A 21,914-nucleotide genomic window follows, 5' to 3' on the forward strand; every position below is an offset into this window, starting at 1 on the left:
TGGGTGGCCAAGAGGTGCAGGGATGGCAGGGCTCTGGGTTGGGGTCTATGGCTGTGGAGCCCCTTGGCAGCAGCCCTCCACACCTCCCTCTGCACCGGCTGCCCTGGAAACACATCCTAAATAAAAGCTGGGCTTGGATAAATAAACGCATCCGGAGGCCAGCAGGCCGGCCAGCACAGAGCGGAGGCGGGGGAGCAGCCCTGCGGCCGGAGGGATGGAGACCGCAGCCACCTCAAACACCAGTCCCTGGGTTGCAGGCGAAGGAAGGAGTTTAAGTTTTCTTGTTTTTCCCCCAGCCCTCCTCAAAGCACCCCCTCGCAGCTCCCCACGGCCACAGCCTCTTGCCCACTGTGTTTCCCTGGGTGGGCACTCACCAAAGGGCAAGAGCAGCTCCCACTGCCTGCAAATGGAGATGGGGGCACCCAGGGACTGGCTCCCTGCACTGGTAGTGGGCAAACCCCACCTGAAGCTGCCTTTGCAGGGGACAAGTGAGGGTCCCTCCTCAGCAACGCCAGCACCTGAGAGGGTTTTGGTGCAGAACCAGGCTGCTAACCCTGTCCGAGCGCCTGGAGAGCAAAGGCACCACTCCACGCCAGCTCTGCCCCTCCGCAACCCAGCCAGATGTTGGCTGGGAAAGGGAAAAACAAATCCCCGGCTGGCGCCAGGGCCTGGCTGGGGGACAGCAAATGTGCTGGCCAGGCGCGGGGCATGGGGCTGAGCTTGGGGGCTCCGCCGGGGGGCGGCCAGAGCTGGGGACAGGTGTCTGAAAAGCATGAGGGGTTTCAGCCAGAGGTTGCGGTTTCTTTACTGAAGCGGAAAATGATAATAATAAAACAGTAGTAAAGGTTTTACTCTGTTCTCTCTGTGGCCAGGTTTGTCTCTGATGTTTTCCCACCAGTTCCTTCCCAGTCAGTGCCGGGTGACACTGAAACCAGAGTGGCCAGCAAGTGGTAATCCCCGCTGCCATGGGCAGGTGTCCTGCTGCTCGAGCAGGGAAAACCCCATCTGCAGAGGCGGGAGCAGGCTAGCCAGCATCCCTGTGTCGGAGGATGCTCAGGGTGCTTGGAACCATCTTCTCCTTGCTCAAGCTGTACTTGCTCCCCTTGCCTGAGGCCGATGCTTCCCTGGCAAATGGTGGCTCATCCCCAATGCCACAGGGAGCAAAGCAAGTGGGGCCAGGAAGCCAGGAGCAAACCCAGGGATGTTTGTTGGTGGTTAGAGGTGGTCCTGGTGCACCCTTCCAGAGAGCGGAGTGGGATCCTGCATGCTAAGAGAGGGCTGGACACGTTCAGCCTGCCTGTAACCCATGAATAATGACAGAGACAGCGGAGATCAAACATTCCCCAAAGGACCGAGCCCTAATCGCCTCTATCCCTCAATCAGCCCTTAACAAGGCAGAGAGAGGGGGACCAGACAGAAAGCGAAGCAACACAGAGGTCCTCAGTACACCTTGAGATAAAGAGCAGGAAAGGGAATATTTGGCAAAATTGCATCTGTACAAATCAGCAAGTCTGGATAATATGTAACCCCCAGACTAAATAGAATTAGCTAATGAACTTACTAAGCCCCTGACAATTACTCATAAAAAGTTACTGAGAAAACAGCACATCCCAGGTTTATTTAATGTCTTTATTAATGATCTGAAAGCAAGAGTAAACAACAAATTAATTATGTTTGCAGATGACTGTAAGCTGGAAGGTGTTGTGAATGCTGCCAAAGACAGCAAAGTCACACCAAGGCCCTGAAGAGGTTAGATATAAACCAGCAGGAAATAAGCTGCACGTAATCCATCAGCGAAACGCGGCGCAGGGAGAAAAAGAACCTGAAATGTAGACATCCAAGAGGAAGGAGGGGTGTGCTGTACAAGATCCAAGGGGAGGCTGGGAGCAGGTTTGGAAGGGGATGGAGAGATGGGAGGTGAGCTGCACCCTGAGCAAGGAGAGCCCCAAAACCTGATAGAGCTGTGTGGGGCAAGGAGCGGGGACTGGGCTGGGAGGGATGCTGTGGCTCTGAAAGTTTTGGACCTTGTCCTGAACACGAGTGGCACCAGCTTTGCACCAGGGAAGAAGCTGGGAAGCCCTTTCCCATTACCATGCTAGCACGGTTGGTCCATTATGAATCCCAAGGGCTGGGGATGATCCCGATTGCCTGTATTCTTGCTGAGAGAGGTGTGAGGTTTGGAGAGCCGCCTCGGCAGGCAGCAGGGAAGGTGGCAGGGTAGCCAGCAGGCCAGCTCACTGGAGGAGAAGTTTGGGGATGGGTAACATGGCTTTGGGATCAAGACGCTCATCTGGGTCTGCTCAGACACCAGGAGCTGGTTGTGCTCCCCCAAAAAGTGCCGCATGCCGGGGAGAGCCATGGATGCCCTGCTTTGCCTGCAGCAGACGGTGCCACGGAAGCGGTGCCTCTGGAGCCGCCCGTCGCACCCGATGTCGGGCTCCTTTCCCTCCCGTCTCCATCGTCGGCCACTCCTCCCTCGCCTCGCCCGGCGGGAACAAGGACGCTTTGAGCGGCGGGTGGGCGCAGGCAGGCGGGGGCCTCTAGCCCTTTAAGAGAGAAAATTGACTTTGTAATCTGAGCGAATTCCTTCTTTCTGACAGGCGGGAGAAGTTACAGGTCCCTCCCTCATTCCCTTTTATTAAATATAGTAGTAGCAGCAGCCTTGCCTGGAAGCAGGCGCTGGTGGAGGCTGTGCCGTGCCCGGAGCCTGAGCCGCTGCGCCAGCCCCGGGGACACCATGGGTGCTCAAGGTGGCATTGTCACTCTGCTGCTGCTGCTGCTGATGGCCTGTCAGCCCCAGCCCCTCCGTGCAGGACCCTTGGCTGGAGGTAAGCCCTGTCCCACCAGCCCATCCCAGGGATGGAACGGTGAGGAACTCGAGGAGAATGGCTCAGCTTTGGGTGCGGGATGGGCTGGGAGGGATGGGACCCAACAGGCAGTGCTGCTGGCACCCATGGGTGCAGGCTGTCCCTCCCCGAGCTGGCAGGAGCACTGAGAGGCAGCTGCAGTTTCAGGCAGGGTGTTTGAGCCAGGCTGCCCAGCAGGGAAAGCCAAGGGGCTGCTCGCTCTCCATGGCTCTTGGGGTGCTGTGTGCCTCAGGTTTGGCTGATGCTTTCCATGGGCGCACACGCAAACCTGGTGCTGGGTGGGATGGAGCTCATGTCATGGGCAGCACATGGGAGAAAGGCACCCTCCATGCTCGAACGAAGCCCTGGGGACAGAGAACAGGCACATCCCACAGCCCTGATGGGGACAGCCAGCCCTCCCTGCCCATGCTTGGCCTTGCCACAGCAGCTGTCTGCTAGGGCAGCCCCTCTCATCCAAGGAATGGGATTTCAGATGGTACCGGTGGGGAGGAAGGAGCTGAGCAGCGTTTGACAGGGTGTGTGTCACATCCCGACTTTGCTCCATCCGTCTGTCCTGTGCACAGTGGCTGGATGCGTGGGGCCAGGGGCTCACCTCTCCTGCCAGCACAGCCCCAGAGGGGTGCAAGGTCGCCCCAGAGGGGTGCAAGGTCGCCCCAGAGGGGTGCAAGTTCACCCCGAGGGTGCTGGGACACCAGAGCCTGTCTGGGGCTGAGGGTGTCCCCCAGGATAAGGAGCCACGGTGCTGCAGAAGGGACTGGCCCCAGGCAGCGGGAGGGACAGGGACATTGGCTGCTGCAGAGGGATGAGCTGGGCAGAGGGGTTATTGCAGGGCATGGGCTGGGCAGGGTGAATTATATCCAGTTTTCCCCGGGAAGTGGCCGGGTTTGACCACACGGCTCTTGGCACGCTGTGCCTTGCCTCAGCATCCCCATGACTGTCCTGCAGTCCCGTCCCACTCTGCACCTCCTTCCTACGCCTTCTGCCTCCTGCTCCCTCCCCTGCTCCAGGTTGCTGGTACCCACATGGTCCGAGCCTTGGCAGGTTCCGCAGGGTCTGGATGTGGGTCTCCTCCTCAGGACAGGTCTGCACCTTAGCCCAACTCTTCAAGCTGTGCTCGGGGTCTAAGCCACCATTTGCACCAAGTCAATGGCACCTGCAGCTCCAGAAGCAGAGGGGATTTTAAAAAACACTGATTTTTTTTCTATAATTCATGCCCAAAATAATATAACATCTCACTGAGCAGTTTCTCTTCCCCAAATCTCCTCCTGGGCACTGGGGCTCTGACCAGCACCAGGGCAGGAGTTTGCCTTGTCCAAGCAGTTTGCAGAGGAATTCCTGACTACTTTTGGTCTTTTGCTCTTCAACCATCTTCTGCATCTGAGCCTGCATTGGTGTGAGGAGCAGGACGAGGATGATCCCAGAGCCTATGCCTGTGGCCCTCAGCACCCTGCGGGTCCCTTGTTGTCCCCATGCCCTCCCCAGTGAGCAGTGGCCTCCAGGGACTTGCTGCTCTCCTTCCCTCCGGCCTCCTTCTTTCTTTTTTTTCCATGCACCAAAACATGTGGATGCCTGGCAAAAAAATCCTTTTTGTTAATGAACAAAGTGGTCTTCTTCCTTCCAGCCCCAACCTTTCTATCCTGGGCAGGGATTTTACCATGTGAAGCCATTGCCCATTCGAGCATTCAGGGTGGTGACCAGGGCTGCCCTGGCACTCTTGAGCTCTATCATGGTGAAAGGGCTGGAGCAATCCCAAAAAACAGCAAGTGGCTTTCACCAGCACCTGTCAGACCCCCAGATTGCCCCAAGGTAACACCACCCACGACCGGGACACAGCTTCAGGGATCAATGGGTGTTTGCCTGATGCGGACCCACGGGGCTGGGAAAGGAAAGGGGTTTTACACCATTTTCTGCATCTGGCCGAAACAGACGTGCCAGCAGTGACTCCAGATCTAGGCACTGTCCTCCCACAACCCCCATCCCCTTGGGAGCCCCGTCGTCTCAGGAGAGATGGCGCTGGTGCTTCTGAGAGCACCAGCGCCGGTGCCAGGCATTCCCATGGGCTGCCGGCACTGGGACATCCCTCTGTCCCCATCAGGGAGAGCCACACCAGCCACCAGCAGTGTGCTGGGGGACAGGCTCATTTTTAGGGGCAAAGCCTGTGTTTTGTGTCGTCTTCCAGCCCAGGTTCAGGGGCCTGGGCATTCTGCCCAGCCTCAGATGGAAAGAGTCACCATGCACATCAACAAATACAAGATTATATCAAAAAGAAAAAACACTCATAAACTTGTCCTCTTGACATCGGAGTGTGAAGCTGTAGTAAACTGTTTTCAGACAGCCCGGCTCTCCTCCGCTTCCCAGGGAGGTCACCCGCAGGCTGAGCTCCCCCATCCCCAAAAACCTCTTGCTTGGAGTTTGTGATGAGGATGGATGGGGTGGAAGACGGAATTGGATGCATAGGGTCCCTGTAATCAGTGTTCACTCTGAGCTTCCAGCAAAGGGGTGCCAAAAATGTGAACCCCCAGTCTTGGGAGACCTCAGGCAGTGGTGATGGGGGCCCTGGGGAGGCGAGTGTCACCGCAGCTTGTCCATGGCTGCTCACAGTCATGGGCAGGGGACAGCGTCTGCCCCAGGGTACCCGACGGGACCCCTCCTGCCTCCTATGGGGTTGTCAGGTCCATGGAGCCGCCTCAGCTATTCCTCTCCTCCACTTTTGGAAATCTGACTGATTTATTCAAACTTTCTTTTTTGTGAATGCGCCACATGTTTTGAGGTCATAGCTCCAAGCATCTGGAGAAGTTTCCAGTTGATGGGAAAGTACAGGAAAAAAACTGAAAAGGGGGGAGAATGCAAACTGGTATCGTGGGAATCAGGGAAGGATATTCTTGTCTCACTCATATTTAGCATCAGAGGGCTGTGGGCAAATATATAATAAGTGCATTCCTCAAAGATCGCAGGACAGGGTTAAGCTCACTCGGAGGAGCTAACGTCAGGTTGAAGGCTGGACAGTAACAGGACTGGGGAGGCGGTAGCCTAACGCTGTCTGCGTGCCTAAATAAAGCTCAAAGCACAGACTGTTCACAACAGGCGTTGGCTCAGCCCAGGCTCAGCTCCCAGGGGCTGCTCCGGTCCTTTCCAGGTGCCTGGAGGAGCCAGGCTCTGGCTTGTCTCCTTTTTGGGAAGCCAATGTTAGCATCACCCCCCTCCTTCAGCTGGGAAAGCCCTAAAAACTCCCGGGCTCATGTTTGCAGGCTTGCTGGGTCCGGCCTGGGCATCCCAGGCCATTTCCACACGCCCAGGTCCAAGGTAGGTCCAAGGCAGGTCTGAGACCCCTCAGTCCCAAACCAGGCCTGCCCTGAGCCTGGCACCGGGGTTGCACATTGCCTTGCTGCATGTGGCTGGGATGCCCTGCAGAGATTTTCTGGGGGAAATGTAACAGAAAAACTGCTGTAAGGAGAAATGTGTTATAATCTTTCTCCCTGAGCTGCAGGAGACATGCTTGCATGATGCTCATTTTACTTGTGAAGTTTGCAAACAGACTTGAGACTTTTTATTCATGTGCCACAACCAGAGAACCAGCTTTATGCCATTGCAAACCCATGGGCTGCTTTGCAAAGCAGAGCCCAGACTCAGGGCAATCTTGGATTCCGCAAAGCTGGGCTTAAAACCTGAGAAGCGGGGCTGCTGCAGCTTTTCCCAGTGCTGGCTGGGGTGATGCAGCTTTGCCACCCACTTTGTCACTCGTTAACGGTCACTCATCCTCAGGACAGACCAAATAGGGCTTCCGAGCATCCTCCTGCCAGCCGCAGTGAGGTGGGGCAGACAATGTTTATGTCCTGTGTCCTGGATCCAAGCGGGTGATAAATTCCCATTTTCCATCCTTTCACCCCGGGTGTGTCGCCTGTGCCAGTTGTGCATCACTCTGTGCAATCCCGGTGGGAGCTGCCCTGCGCCCAACGGCTGCTCCTGGCTGCCTGACAGCCGGACAGACAGACAGTAGCAGCCAGAAAGCATCCCAGGGAAAGGGAGGGTGCTGCTAAAAATTGACGGGAGCAGAGAAAGTCACGGGGCGAACAGCCCGCTTTGGAGATGGCCGATCCCATCACGTGCCTCCAAGCCAAGGAGAGAGAAAAGTAACGTTCATCCATCACTGTGACTCACTGGCTGTGACTCAGCTTGGGATGGCCCCGTGAATCCCTGCGGCTTCTTTTGCCCAAATCTTGGCTTTCTGATGGTTGTTTTTCCTCCCTGCTATGAGCGGGTGGGAGGAAGGTGAGCGAGGGAGGGGGTTTTGGGGCCAGAGCCCCCAGCTGCTTGTGGTACTGTGCCCAGGATGTCAATGGATGCTCCCCATCTGTGACCATGCTGTGAGCCCCCCCACTGCTCCCCAATGCACATGCAGTGAGTGAGGGGGGTCAGGAGGAATTTCCCATTCCCTTTCCCAGCCTCCAGCTGGGCTTCAGCCGGACTTCGAGGTTTTGTGCATCCCATCCCACAGAAATTTCTGGCCCTGCTGGGGTCATTTCCTCTGGGAGCCGGGGAGGAGAGAGGGAAGTTTTGGCCCGAGGTAGATGTGGCTGAGAAAAGGCTCCTGCCCTGCCCCACAGCCCTGGGAGGGGATGTATGCGCCGGCTTCCACACCCCCACAGCCCCCCGTGGCCAGCTATACCTTCCCCCGCGCTAGAAATAGAGCAGGCATTTATTTTCTCTATAAACATCACCCCGCTGCTCGTTTCTCATAGATGGAAAAGCCAGGGAGATGACAGGGGTGGGAAGGGGAACCTCTGAACACATGGGAAGGGAGAGAAGTGAAGAGAAGAAGCAGCAGCAGAGATTTCAACTCTAGAATGAAAAAAAAAAAAACCTGATTTTCTTCACAGTTCCAACTGCAAGACAGAAAATTTAGCATGTTGTCCCCAGATGAGCCTCTCTTTCCTCTTCCATGCTGCAAACACCCCTCCCTGCCCGTGGTGACACTTTTCTGTGCCCCTCAAGGTTCCCAGCATTGCTGAAAGCCCATCGAGCCATGGCTCCTGTAGCCCCACGCGGTGCAGGGTGCTTGCCCTGCTGCTGTGGCTATGGCCAGATCACCCTGAACTTCACAGGTTAAAAGCTCCTTCCCTGCCACTGGCTGCTGAAATTAAAGCTGGCAGGTAGCTGGGACTGGAGACTTGCCTGGGAACAGGCACCAGCTCTGTGGGGTGGGCAGGGATGGGATTTGGGGATGTGCAAGTGGGATGTGCCACAGGCTGTCCCACCACTCCCGCAGCGCTGGGCGGGCCAGGATTGTCCCCTTGTGTGCCATCACATGCCCTCCTGAAGCTCTGCAAGGCTTTCCCGGGCAGGGTGGGAAGTTGCCGGCACGGAGCGTGGTAGCGAGACCTGTGGGAGCTGGGCTGGGATGTGCAGGGTGGAGCTGGAAAACCTGCCAGAGAGGGGGAGACGGCCTGGGAGAAAGAAAAAGAAAGAGAAGGGGAAAAAATAGAACAAAACCCGACTTCAGATGGTTTGGAAACCACGTCCTCTGGGGCTGATATAATATTTCCAGGCCAGCTTCTCCTGGCAGCGGGAGCCTGAGCAAGCCTGAGTCACACTGCAGGGGACAGCACAAAAGCCCCATTGAGCCTCCCGCTTCCCCAAATCCTCCCACATGCTCCCCCCGCTTCTCTTCCCAAGGCAACAAGGCAACAACTCCAACCACTGCTTCCAGCTCAGGCTTATTCCTTAAGTCCCTCTGGAGTCATTTGGCCACAAGTCGTTACAGGCTCTCCATCCCTGGTCCTGCTTGCACAAGGGTGTTCACCCTGGGGATACCACCCTCGGGTCTTAAGAGCGCTGTGACCTTTGTAACGGGGATGTGACAGTGCCAGCTCTCTGCTCCTTGCCCTCCCCTCCATGGGTCTGCATCTGGCCGAGCAGGAGAGCGCAGGAAATACCATCAGCTTTAGGGCTGCTTGAATCATCGTAAAACCACGCTGGAGAAGCGAGGGCTGGAGCTCCGGAGCTCCCGCCAAGCCTCCTAGACCCCGCTTTATGGCTGCCAGCTCTAGCAGCTCCTCCACACTGCTTGGTGAGGCTGGGGGAGGCAGGAGCAGGCAGACGTATTGGGTAGAGGGGCGAGGGCTGGTAATCAAGCAACCCCCTCCCAGGCAGTGCAGAACTAGCAGGGGGCATGTTTTCCCCTGACCCCAAAGTCCGTGGGCTGCAAAAAGGCTTTTTTTTCTCCCGAAGCTGTCGAGCAGGAGTGCAGCTGGCAGGGGAATGGGGAGAGGAACTGAATTCATAAACACAGGCGGAGGTTTTCAAAGCGGCGCAGTGCAGACAGAGGCAGGGGCCAGCCCTATGGGACGGGGCTGAAGCAGAGCCCCCCAGCATGGGGGCCCCCCTCCCACACCCAAAACAATGGTGATGGCCTCTTTTGGCAAGTGCTTGGTGGTCACCAGCCCCGGGAAGGGTGATCAGCTGTGGCTTTGCCAGCGGTTTCCCTGGCGCTGCTTTCCAGCAGTCTCTGCTGGCCGGCAGTCCTGGAAAGCGGTGGCCCCGGGAGCCCCGCTGCAAGGGAGGGCCAGGTGCAGGGTGGGAGGCAAGAACCGGAGCTCTCCTTCCCATCATCAGGGTTTGAACTGCACGCACAGCCCTGGCTCACAGTGTGGGAGCTACAATTGCCGGCTGGAGTCACAGAGGATAAAACCTAAAAGTCGGGCATAAAGGGAAAAATCTGTCCTCTGCACCAGGAGTTATCCCAACTGGGATGGATCTGTGCCAATGCTGCCCCACCCCAGAAACGCTGAGACTGAACCCCAGGAGCAGGAGAGTGGGGAGAGGGTCCTACCTGCATGAAGGGGACCATGAGATATCCCCAAGGTCCCCACAGGGCTCAGATGCCATTGCTGCAACCCAAGACTAGCTCACGTGTGATCTGTCTCCATTGCACTGGGGTGTCCTCGCTGCAGAGACCCAGCTGGGTACTCAGCCCTCCTGCTGCACCCAGGGTCCCACTCAGGACCCTGAGCACGCCTGAAGGCAGCGGGCCCCCGCGTTTGCCCCAGCACCTCCTCCTTCCAGCAAAGCCCCAGCCAAACCCGAGGGCCGCTCTGCAGCGGCTGTGTTTGCCTTAGCTTGCCTCGCAAGCTGCTCATTTCCTTCCCCAGCCATAAATAAAACCACGCCATAAAAACAAGGGAATGTGTAACATAATGAAGCCTTTCTCAGAAAGCCCATCGCATCCCTTCCTCCCCCGTGCAGGGACGGGGGCTCAGCCCAGCCCTGCTAACCGCCCGGGATGCAGCCGTTGGGCTGCGGGTCCCGTCCAGCATCGCAGAGCCAGACTGGGATCAGAGAGGATGGAATTTGCGACCACCCACAGTAGAGGCAGGAGGGCTGGTCCTGCCCACCCTGCCTGCACTGGGAGTGGGGACAGGAGCTCACGGACCCGCCGCAAGAGGACCAGGAGGGGTTCGAGCTGCTGAGCAGCATCCCCAGGGCTGGGTGGCTGCCCTTGTGTCCCTCTGGAGTTTGCACAGCCGATGGGTGTAGCATGGCATGGCTGGCGACAGGCTTGCTACCTTATAAAGTCATTAAAATTTAAAAAAAAACAAAACCAACAACCCCAAACAACTCAGAGGGCCTCGAAACAAGCTCCTGACGCTGTGGAGGAAGAATGCACCCAGTTGGCCACGGGGCATCCCGGCAGCACGAGGCTCAGCATTGACACAGAGGCGGTTGTTGGCATGGGCTGGCGGGCAGGAAGGATGGCAGCCGGCCGGCTGGGCTGCACCCGTGACCGCACAAGCCCGGGGCTGTTCGGGCAACAAGGAGCCTTCACTCCCAGAGTGTTTTTCCACCATCAGGAAACTGGTGTGGCCGGGGTGGGAAGCGGTTGCAAACACAGGGAGCCTTTCAGGAGGTGCACGTGTGCGTGTGTGTGCATGGGGCTCTCCTGGAACCCACTTTGGTAATTAAAGAGCTGCTTTAATGAATTCCAGTCCCCTCCCTGCAAACACACATGGGCCACCGGACCTGGCCCACATGTGCCCTGCACCACAGCCTGAATGAAGCCTTGTTGAGCAGCCAGCCCCTCCCCAGCACCATGTCCCACCTCCCTAGGCAGAGTTTGCTCCAATCCTTCCTTCTTGGCCTCAGCATCCTCCTCCAGCATGCCTGTAGCCCCTTGGGGACTTGTTTGTATGCCTCCCCAAAAATGCACCCAGCCATCCCATGGGCAGGGCTGGGGATGGCCCGAGCTGGGATAGGAGCCTGTGGGCAGGGAAGGCATCCATCCTCCAGTTCACATTTCCCTTGCACACCCAGGAGACATCTCCTCACTCCGAAAAACCCTTGCAGCCAGTGCTGGTTCACTCCGCGAGCCCTCAGGCTGAGCTTTGTGAATGCTTTTCCTCGCCTGGGCCAGGACTTGGCTCATCTGTCTCACTACGTGCTGGGGAGGAGGTGGGAGAAGTTTGTGTGCTGAGATGTTAAAACATGGAGAAGAGCCCAAACCAGCCACACTGAGCCCCAGAGCACCCCAGGACTCCCCACCCCGGAGCCCCCAGGTTGGACAGGGATCCCTTCCCCTCCATGGTGCTGCCCAGCATCAGGCTCTGCTGGACCTGGCTCATTCGGGGACTGTGGTGCCAACAAACTCCCTCAACAACAAAAATACAGCAATTGGAGAGGCCAAACCCTCTGTGTTTTCAACTGGAGGAGCAGAGGGAGAGGGCCAAGGCGTCCCGGACCCGGCGCGTGGCTCGCACAGAGCCCTCGCTTGTTCGCGGTCCCCAGGAGGAGCTGAGCACGCCCGGGGCCCTGCTCCCAACCCCTTGCTCACAGATTTTGGCTCGTCATCTTGGTTTTTTTCAATGCTAAGAAGACCCAAAAAACAAAACCCAAATGACACTGCAGCCTATAATCTGCTGGCTGGATGCTCGGAAACTGTGACGGAGGTCCCTCTTACATCAGCAACACTTTTCCATCAGCCTGCCAAGGCAGGGGCTGGGAACATGAATTATTTTTATCCAGGGTGAGCAGGACGGCTGAGGTGTCTGCCCCCACCCATGGCCACAACACAGGGACCCATCGCCCTCCATGATGGAGGGGGGAAAGGCCAACTCGGGCATCCCCCGCCCAGGGATGAGGCTCCACTCAGGGCATGATGTGCCCATGGTGTGATCATGGCACCCTCAGAGCACCTGGGGAAGGTGCTTTTGGATCCCAGGATGTTCAGCCGCAGTGAGCCCACAGACATGACTGTGTACCTGGGGGGTTCTTGCCCTCTCCATGTGTGCCTGAATTGAAGCTGCCATTCAAGCCTTCTCCAGGGCAAAACACAACCCCCAAATCCAACAAGCCATATTTTCTGCATCTTTCGCAACTTAGAGGGCAAGAAAGAGGGGAAAGGGAGGTGAAAAGCTGCAAGTCCCTTGTGAAACAGAAATGCCACAAGTCGAGCAGCGATCGCATCCTGGCTGGGCTGCAGAGCAGAGCCTGAAGTAAAGCAGGAATTTGGGAAGACAAACAGCAGTAATTCACACCGCTCTGCTGCCAGAGAAACATCCCAGAGCCGGGCAAGGGTCCCTCCTCCCTTCCCCAGCTAACAGCAACATTCCCCTGGGCATCTGTGCTTTCAGTAACGTTTTATTGGTAGTATTTTATGAAAGAAGAAAAGCAAAGCATCTCTGGCAGCTTTGGGAGAATCGAGGCAGGACAAAGTGTACCGGTTGCAGGAGCTGCTGCCCCTTAGTGCACTGGAAAACAGGCTGGTTGTGCCCAGCCAGCTCCTTCAGCCCCAAAATGTGATCCCCAGCACCCATGGGAGACACTGCCCAGCTCCTGGGCTGGCAGGGGAGCTGCTGGAGGGTCCAGCGCCAGCAAAGCAAAGCTTTTTCCCTCCGTGACAGCAGCCTCTCAGTGTCCATCTGAAGAACACATTTTTGGGATTAGGGGAAGCCACAAAACTGAAATGCAGCAAAATCCTGGTGGGAGCTGGAGCACAGAGCACCAGGGGCCAGCACATAATGTACATGAGATGTCTCCAGGGATCACAAGATATTGCATCCATGTGTGCACGCCTCACTGGGGCCTGAGCACAGCTATGTGTGGCTGTGCAAGGAGGGAGAGAACAATTCCGTTTTGCAATGTGCCACATCACTCCTGCTCACCGAACACCAGGACAAGGTGGTACTGAGAGCCCCAGGCAGCACTCAGCACAGCACCCACCACTGCTGTCTACCGAGCCAGGCACAGTGGGGCTGGCTGGTTTTGCAATGGCCACTGGAAGGAGGGAGCAGGTTAGGAGAGGACAGAGCATTTCAAGGTCCTCCAAAGACTAGCAAAGCTCCTCTGAGTCACTGGCTGGGCTGAAGACAACAATGAAGCCAAAGTGCCCCGTGCCAAGGGCAGGCACGGGGTCCAGGAAGTGAGCAGGCCTAAGGCACGCTGGCAGTGCTGCCCCGGGCTGAGCAAAGGCCTTGGTATTAAAGCAAGGACCAGATATTTCCATGCTGCCATCCCTTCCCTGCCCAAAGCGGGTGGGGTGACAGAGCTTGCAACGCCCACATCATTCTCCCATACCCCAGGAGAAAGCTGAGGCACTTTCTCTGCTGCCAGGGGCAGGAAGTGATTTTTTTGTGGTGGGGCAAGGAAGGGCTCAGATGAGCATCCCCTAGGCAGGGCACCACAGAGCTCAGCTCAGAAGAAAATGCAAAAGACCAAAGCAAAGTGTTCCAACTCTTCCCCTGCTACGCAAACCCTCACGTCCAACAACAGGCTCCTTTCAAACCCTCCGTGACTGTGGCTGCTTGTTTTTCCACTGGGTTTTTATTTGCACCATGCCATGAGCAAAGCCTACCTGCCAAAGCAGGGGGAGCCTGCCCAATCCCTGCCTTTTCCCACCCCAGTCATATCCCAGAAAACTGGGCAGCAGGAAAACACAACGAGGGAAGCAGCTGCAAAAACACACGCGGGTTTTTACACCCAGACCTGCTGTGCAGGAGACTGGGCTCACCCCAACACCCGACCTCCACTCCTGTCGTCTCCAAAACAGAGCAGGGGCTGGGCTGGGCTCCTTGGAGAAGCCACAGTCTCATCTTTGTTGCCTCATGGCACCTCAGACTGAATGTGGGACCCTGAAAGCAAATGTGGGTCTGATGGCAAAATGTGCAATAGTGCAATATAGGAGGAAAGCTCCACACAGCAGGCTTTATAGAATGTGACTACATATGGACTGAAGATGTGCATGTTCACCCCCCTCCCAAAGAAAACCCCAAACATATCCTGCCCAAACATTTACAGCTTATGGGTCTTCTGAGTGTTTATGCTTTGCCCTGCCAAGGCAGAGTCAACTTTACTAGGGGTTGCTCTGGAGCTAACCAGGTTGGGTGGCAGCACATCTCAGGCGCAGGCATTTAACATGCGTGCAATGCACACGCATGCATCAAGCCAGCAAAATGTGTAAGCACTCTAAAATTAAGCCTTGCCACTCCCTGTGCTTATAATTCTGCCCTCTCCCGCATATGCCCTGTGACACAGTCTTTCATTTCATGATGACATACCATTACGCTGAGTCCCTCCAGGCTGATGTATACTGGGTGTTGAACATCTTCCAGCTGCGGCTTCAGGCATCCTGTTTGAGCCGAGGTTTCCATACAGTCTCACATCCACATATGGATTGCAGGCACACGCATTTATTCCTCCAGCACTGACAGAGCAGCCACCTTCAGAGTGAATGTCAGCTATGTTTGGATGATATGGAGAGCTGTTAGAAAGCGGTATAAAATAGGGAGAGGAGCAGAGTGCAGTGTTGGGTGACCCAGTGTCATCCCCAGGGCACTCACACAGCATTTCTCAGTTCAGCAATGACTGGCACCAGCTGAGGGATCCAGCCAAGGCACAACAGCCACTGCTGGAAGGGTACATATTCATCTAAAGGGACATAGCTGTGGCAGAAATAAGAAAGACTGCTTGGGGTAATAAGGCCAACAGCTCACTCTGATGACAGGTACTAGAGCATCTGCCCTGGCCAAGTAATGAAAAAGAAGATTCCTCTAAAATGCTGTGTGGGCAAGGAGAAACACAGCCTGTGCCTCACCTCCCAATCCCTAGGAAGCCCACCCTCTAGGAAAAACAGAAAACAGACTGTCCTGGGAGCCTCTCCAGGCTGCTGGGCTCCAGCATGCTGTTATGGGGCAAACAGGGAAGCACTGATGGTCTTGGGAGGCTCCAGATTCACAGCATCCCCACAGACAGGGCTCACACGTGGGTGTCCTTCCCTGCCTGACCCTCTCCCTTTTCTCTGCAGCCTCTTTCTTCGGGGACGGCTACGTGGAGATGCCGCTGGCGGATTCCTCGCGCACGGTGCGGCTCCAGCTGCGGCTGTACACCAGCCAGGGGAATGGGCTGCTCTTCCTGGCCGCCGGCCAGCCTGACCACCTCCTGCTCCAGCTGCGGGCCGGCAGCCTGCAGGTCAGCACCTGGTGTCCCGCCAGGGTCCCTGGTCAGCCCCTGCAAGGGTAAAGGGGAAGCACCTGGAAGCAGACATGGGAATGGACAGTTGAGCTACCAAGAGCGCTGCTCAGATAAAATCCCCTCTTGTGGTGAGAGTGTTGGTGTCCACCATAAAGGAAAAGAGCAGGAAGCACCCAAGGCACAGATCCTGCCTCTCCTGCAGCCTGGGCTGAGCTACCAACCACATCCAAACCAAAGCAGGAGAGCAAGCGAGCAGCTGGCTGGAGGTCTCCCTGCTGCAGACCATATGTCTCAGGGTCCAGCATCTCACCCTCTATTTAGGCAGGCTCCAGGCTGCTTCCTGTGGGGAGCAGAGCTGCTATTTCCCATGCCAGCTCACAGGGCAGGGGCTGGCAGCAGCCCAGGCTGCAGGGATGGAGCAGGAGAAGAGGAGCCAGCATCTGGCAGAGCTTCTTCATGGAGGGAGAGGGAAAGCCCAGAGGTGGGGCTGGGGGACTGAGGGATGGAGGAGCCCAGGGAAGTAGCTGTCAGACTAGGGGTTGCTGAGAAAAAGTGAAGGAGAGAAATTCAGAGAGCAGGACAGAGAGGGCATGCTCATGGGGGCATGAGGGAGGAGCACACCCACCTCTGAGTGAATAGAGTGAATTAGGGACACAAACACTTGCAAGTCCCCAGGGACAGGTCCACACTTCAGCAGGTATTTATGATGGATGGGAAAGTATCTCCTGTGCTGTAGAAAGTACCTTGTTTGAGCTGAACGCTGTTCATGTCCTTCCCTGCAGGCCAGGCTGCGGCTGGGCTCAGAGGAGGTGACCCTGTACTCCCCAGAGGAGCTGCAGCTCAATAACCTGGCGGTGCACAACGTTGAGCTGCTGGTGGAAGATGGCAGGATGACGCTGAGCATCGACAGCCACATCAACAGCTCAGTGGACATCCCAGGGCCCGTCCGGGAGCTGGACATCCAATATGGCCTCTATGCTGGTGGGACAGGCAGCCTTGACCTGCCGTACCTCGCTGAGGCCAGCTCACCCTTCAGAGGTTGTCTCCACTTAGTGACATTCAATGGCCTGGATGTCCTCTCCCGTCTGTCCTCTGATGGCAGCTCAAAGATCTTCCACCGGGTTCAGGAAGGGTGTAGCACACAGTTCTCTGCAGATCCCGAGGACCCCTTTGGGTTCCTGGGGCCACACTCCTACATTGCATTTCCTACATGGGATGCAAGTGAAGAAGCAACCATTGAGTTTGTGATAACAACGAGCATCACCCAGGCACCCCTCATCTACCACGCAGGGCTGGAGAATGACTTCTTCTACTTGGAGATCTCCAACGGGCGCCTGAGAGGGTTTGTTGAGAAGGGGAACGGCATCATCGTCCTGCACAACAATATCTTCATCAGCGATGAGCAGCAGCATTACGTCAAAGTCTACACAGACATCCACAAGTTTGAGATACTGATAGATTACTACGCATCGTCCACATCCAACCGGGGCATCAACAATTACCTGGACCTTCAGGGAAACCTCTTTGTTGGAGGCATGAATGAAAAAGCATTGCAAAGGCTGAGGGAGCACCATCTTGCTTTCATCTCAGTGTGGACCATGACCAACAACTCGTTTGTTGGCTGCTTGGAGGACCTGCGGATAAATCAGCAGAGGAGGAGTCTGCAAGATGCGGTGATCACAAAGGACATCACATCAGGCTGTGGAAAGCAGGACCACTACTGGGACTATGAAGAGGTGTACGAGCAGGATGAGGCACCTACTTCGCCACCTCCAGATGTCTGGTCAGGAGCATCAGGCCTGGTGGTGGAACCATGCCGGCCAGACAACAGCTTCCCGCCGGCCTTCGCCAACATCAGCAGGCTGCTGCATGTCAGCCCCCTCATCGTCTCTGAAGGAGGCATGGCCTATCTGGAGTGGAAACATGCCCAGCCAACGGTGGACTTGAGCCTTGCGAACATCCGCCAGTCCCAAATCCTCTTCAGCATCACCAATGACCCCAGGCACGGCCAGCTGGAGCTGGACATTCCTGGGTCCAGGAGCAGAAGGAAGTTCACCTTATTGGACATTGTGAATCGGAAAGTCAGATATGTTCACGATGGTTCTGAGGGGCCCATGGACCAGCTGATGCTGGAGGTTACAGTGACTGCCCAGCAAGGCGTTCCAGAGTGCTTGCGGCAGGGGCAGATGTACCTGCTGCCCATCATGATCAACCCCATCAATGATGCCCCACAAGTGATCTTTCCCCATGGGAATCACATGACAATCCTGAAGCACACACGGAAGCATCTGACCACAGACATCCTGCAAGTCCTAGATGATGACACATCCTGTGATGACCTCGAATTCCAGCTGCATGGTGGCCAGCAGATGGAGGAGGGCTATGTGGAGTACGACTTCCACCCTGGAGTACCCATTGAAGAGTTCTCCTGCAGGGACCTGGAAGCGGGCAATGTGGTCTACGTGCACCAGAGCGGCACAAACTCACAGCTCACCTTGCAGGTGAGCGACGGCACCATCCCAAGCCCCATTGCCACCCTGAGGATCCTTGCCATTGACCCTGACATCCACCTGCACAACAACACTGGCCTCTCCATCTCCCAAGGAGAGGCTGCACGCATTACTACAGCCAACCTTTCAGTGGAGACAAATGCTGTGAAACAACGGGTCGCCATCCTCTATGTCCTCACAGAGCCTCTGAGGTACGGTGAGATCCAGAAGCAAGTGAGCATGGGAGGGGAATGGAAAAAAGTCGAGTCCTTCCACCAGCAAGACTTGGAGCAAGGGCGCATCCAGTATTTCAGCACAGACACAGAACACCGGCTAGAAGATGTTGTGGAGAAGCTGACATTCAAAGTCCAGGTGGGGCAGAAGGTCTTGCAAGACAACACCTTTCTCATAAGGATTAAAAGAGCCACCATTAAGATGAAGACCATGGTCCCCCTCCAGATGAAGAACAGGCGGCACAGGAATATCACCAGTAAGGAGCTGGAGGCAATGTTAGAAGATCCAAATGCTGCCCCGGTCCCCTTCCGCTACTTGATCATCCAGGCTCCCAAAAAGGGAAACTTGGAGCTGCTTGGCAACAGGCTGACCGAAGGCTTTGGATTTACCCAAGATGACCTGCAAAGAAACCACCTGAGCTATAGTGCAACCATCAGGAACTCTCAGCAAGCCCAGGACACCTTCCAGTTTCGCGTCCATGCCGGTGAACAGCACTCTCCTCTCTACACCTACACAATCAGCATTGGTGGGGACCCTGATGCTCCAGCCCTGACCAACATCCTCCTGACCGTGCCAGAAGGGGGGCAGGCAGTCATCTCCAAGGACCACTTGTTTGTGCAGAGCGTGAACAGCATGGACTACCTCTATGAGGTGATTGAGGGGCCAGCACACGGGAGGCTGGCCTGGGCTGCATCCCATGGCTGGGCCTCCAGAGAGGAGATCACGGAGTTCACCAACGATGACATCCTGCACCGCCGGCTGCTGTACCAGCATGATGACTCTGAGACGCTGGAGGATGACATCCCCTTCGTGGCCATCAGGCAGGGAGAGGGTAGCGCTGAGCCTGATGCAGAGGAGGTGAGAGGTGTTTTTAGAGTCTCCATCCAACCTGTCAATGACCATGCCCCAGTTCAGGTGGTGAACAAAGTATTCAATGTGGTGCGCAATGGGCAGCACCTGCTGACAACAGATGACATTGCCTTCACCGACAAGGACTCTGGCTTCTCTGACACACAACTGGTGCTGGCAAGGAAGGACATTTTGTTTGGCAGCATCGTGTCTGCTGATGACAGAACTCACCAGGTCTATCGGTTCACACAGGATGACTTGAGGAAGAAGAAGATCCTTTTTGTTCATTCAGGGGCTGATCGGGGCTGGATCCAGCTACAGGTCTCAGATGGCCTCCACCAAACCACAGCCCTCCTGGAAGTACAGGCTTCAGACCCCTACATCAAAATAGTCAACAACACCGGTCTGGTCATCCACCAAGGGAGCCAAGGGAACATTGATGCTTCTGTCCTCAGCCTGGAAACCAACATGGACATCAGGTCAGATGAAGAGATACGGTTCCTGATAACAACCCCCCCAAAGTGGGGGACTGTGCTGAGAGGGGAGCAGCCAGTCATGGCCTTCTCCCAGAGGGACCTGCTGGCAGGACAGATCGCCTACCGCCACAATGGGAGCAGGAACAGCCAAGATGAGCTCCAGTTCACTGTAGAAGCAAATGAAGTGGTGGTGGAGGACACACTGGCCATCAGTGTGTTCTTGGACACCCATCCCAGCCCCCTGCGCATAGTCAACCACAAGGAGATCCACGTCTTCCAGGGGGAAGCAGCTGGGATCAAGGAGGAGTACCTACTGGTGAGTATCCCCTTCTCTAGTCATTCCCCAAGCCAGCATTGCTTCCCTGACCACCAAATCTGGACAGCCACTGGTGGGAGTCTAATTTACACCCACCTTGCCTGGAGGACAGGACTCCTGCCCAGATCACGCTCTGCCCAGGGGCAGAAAGGGGGTTCAGGCATGGCCCGGGCAAGAAGGTGACTCTTGCAGCAGATCCCACTGCAAAGCCTTGGGGGACTGCACACTGGTGAGCTGTGGGACAGCACAGACTCACAGGCACCAGCCTGTCTCTCATGCCTTGTCTCCCCTATGCTCTCAGGTGACTCATGAAGAGATTCCTCCCCAAGACATAGTCTACCTCGTGAGCAGCCCACCAGCCTCTGGCTTCTTGGCAATGCTTCAGCACAGCCGAGACTCGAATGAGCAGCCCAGCCTGGACCCCATCCAGTCTTTCACTCAGGAGGACATCAACAATGACAGAGTCCTCTACCTCCACTCTAAGCCCAAGGAGGAGCGTGACCAGTTTGTTGTGGACATCACAGCTGGCAGTGCGGACCCGCTGGAGGGGGTGGTGGTGAGCCTGGCAGTGCTCCCCATCACCATCCCCCTGGATGTCCGCAACATCACAGTGTCAGGAGGTGGCTCTGCTACCCTCTCCAAGGGCATCCTCAACATCCCCAACACCTACTACGCAGCTCTTGGTGTGGAGTTCAGGGTGCTCGAGCCGCCCCGTTTCGGCACCCTCCTGAACAGCCAGCGGCCTGAGGATGGTGGGCTGCACAGCTTCACCTGGAGCCAGGTACAGCAGCCAAGTGTGCCCACTTGCCCACCACACTGCTTTCCCAGGGGTTTGGGAAGAGCCCAGGGGTGGCACTGGGAGCTGGGGAGGGCTGCAGGGCTCCTCTCCCCCTTGGAGATACTTGCCCTCAGAGTGGAGGGGTTTGCCCTGCAGACAGGGCATGCATCGACCCCCAAGGTGTGTTTAAATGTCCCTGGGGATACGGGGTGGGGGTGTAGGCAGAACATCCACTCTGAGCTCCAGTTCTGCTTCCTTTGGGGATCCTGCTCCTCCCTTTGTGCCGGATCCATCCCACAGGGATGCCCCAGAGCAAGTGATAGGTATCCAGGCTGGTGTCCAGGTTCCCTCCCCAGCAGGGCCGGTGGCCCCTGTCCTCTCAGGAGGGTCACCCAGCCCCTGCCCCATAGGTGGAGAACCAGCAGATCCAGTACAGGCAGGACGGCCCCCGGGCCCAGGCCGACAGCTTCACCCTCCTGGCCAACGCCTCGGCGATGGAGCGGCAGAGCCAGCCCAGGACCCTCTTCATCACTATCCTGCCCCGCAGCTCCCGGGCGCCCCGGCTGAGGCTCAACGCCGGTCTGCAGGTACGGGCGGGATGCCACGGGGATGGGCGGCCACCCCACCGGGCCTGGGGGGCCTCCGCTCCAGGACACCCCCGGGCTGGCCAGCCGAGCCTGGCCACCCCATACACCGCCGGGGAATTTGGGCACAGCGGAGCCGGGGCGCGGAGCAGTGGCGGGCGACGAGCTCCAGGGCAGATGGGCGGTTTCCCGGCGTGGCGAGGCTTTGCAGGAGGTGGAGACCGGGTGTCCCCTCCTCCTTCCAGCCCGTCCCTCCCCGCTGCCGATGCTGAAACCGGCCGCAAGATGGGAGCATCGTCCCGCTGCTCCGCCCGCTCCCCAACCGGGCGCTGCCACGGCGGCAGCCACTGCCCGCAGCAGGCAGGACCCGCACCCCGCTCGGGCACGGGGTGCCCCTCCCAACTGCCGGGAGAACCCCTGGGAGCACGAAGAGCAGCTTGTCCAGGTTTCATCAGCATAGATTGGAAATATGTAATTAGCCAGCCTTCATGCACCTCATTACACCCAGGTTTCCTGATCCCACTGCAGCAGCGTGGATTGCATGAGGTAACTAGTGCCTATCTTTGTAAAGTCAGAAAAAAATAAGTCTCAGCTGCTGCTGGAAGTCCCACCTTCCTTTTCAGACACCTCCTTGCTCCATTCAGAACCACTAATGCAAAATTGCAGCAAAGAAGTTATGAGACAAAATGCCGGAGTGCCAGCCCAGCAGGATCATTCCCTGCCACCCTCACGCTACCCTTACCCATCCCAAGATTTCCCAGACTAGCAGCAAGGAAAGAAGCTCCTTCCATCAGGGTCATCACACCAGGGTCATAACAGGGACTTTGGGAAGGTGTCTGGGAGCCAGAGCTTTGGAGAAGAT

The 21,914-nt window shown here is 56.8% G+C and overlaps 1 protein-coding gene across 3 annotated transcripts in view; it reads left to right on the forward strand.

Annotated features, from left to right (window-relative positions):
- Positions 1–2,534: 2,534 nt before the first annotated feature.
- Positions 2,535–21,914, forward strand: part of CSPG4 (chondroitin sulfate proteoglycan 4) — a 28,468-nt gene continuing 9,088 nt past the window's right edge. Inside the window, exons 1-5 of one of the 3 annotated variants that reach the window (XM_065847215.2) lie at positions 2,536–2,828; positions 15,160–15,323; positions 16,109–19,690; positions 19,992–20,471; positions 20,879–21,055. In XM_065847215.2, coding sequence (XP_065703287.1) covers positions 2,738–2,828; positions 15,160–15,323; positions 16,109–19,690; positions 19,992–20,471; positions 20,879–21,055 — 4,494 coding nt within the window. In that variant the 5' untranslated portion in view covers positions 2,536–2,737. Of the gene's footprint in view, positions 2,829–15,159; positions 15,324–16,108; positions 19,691–19,991; positions 20,472–20,878; positions 21,056–21,914 lie in introns of all 3 variants that reach the window. The other 2 variants (XM_071813800.1, XM_071813801.1) reach the window with 2 other exon arrangements.

This window comes from Patagioenas fasciata, chromosome 12 (genome assembly GCF_037038585.1).
Source record: "Patagioenas fasciata isolate bPatFas1 chromosome 12, bPatFas1.hap1, whole genome shotgun sequence".
NCBI lineage: Eukaryota > Metazoa > Chordata > Aves > Columbiformes > Columbidae > Patagioenas > Patagioenas fasciata.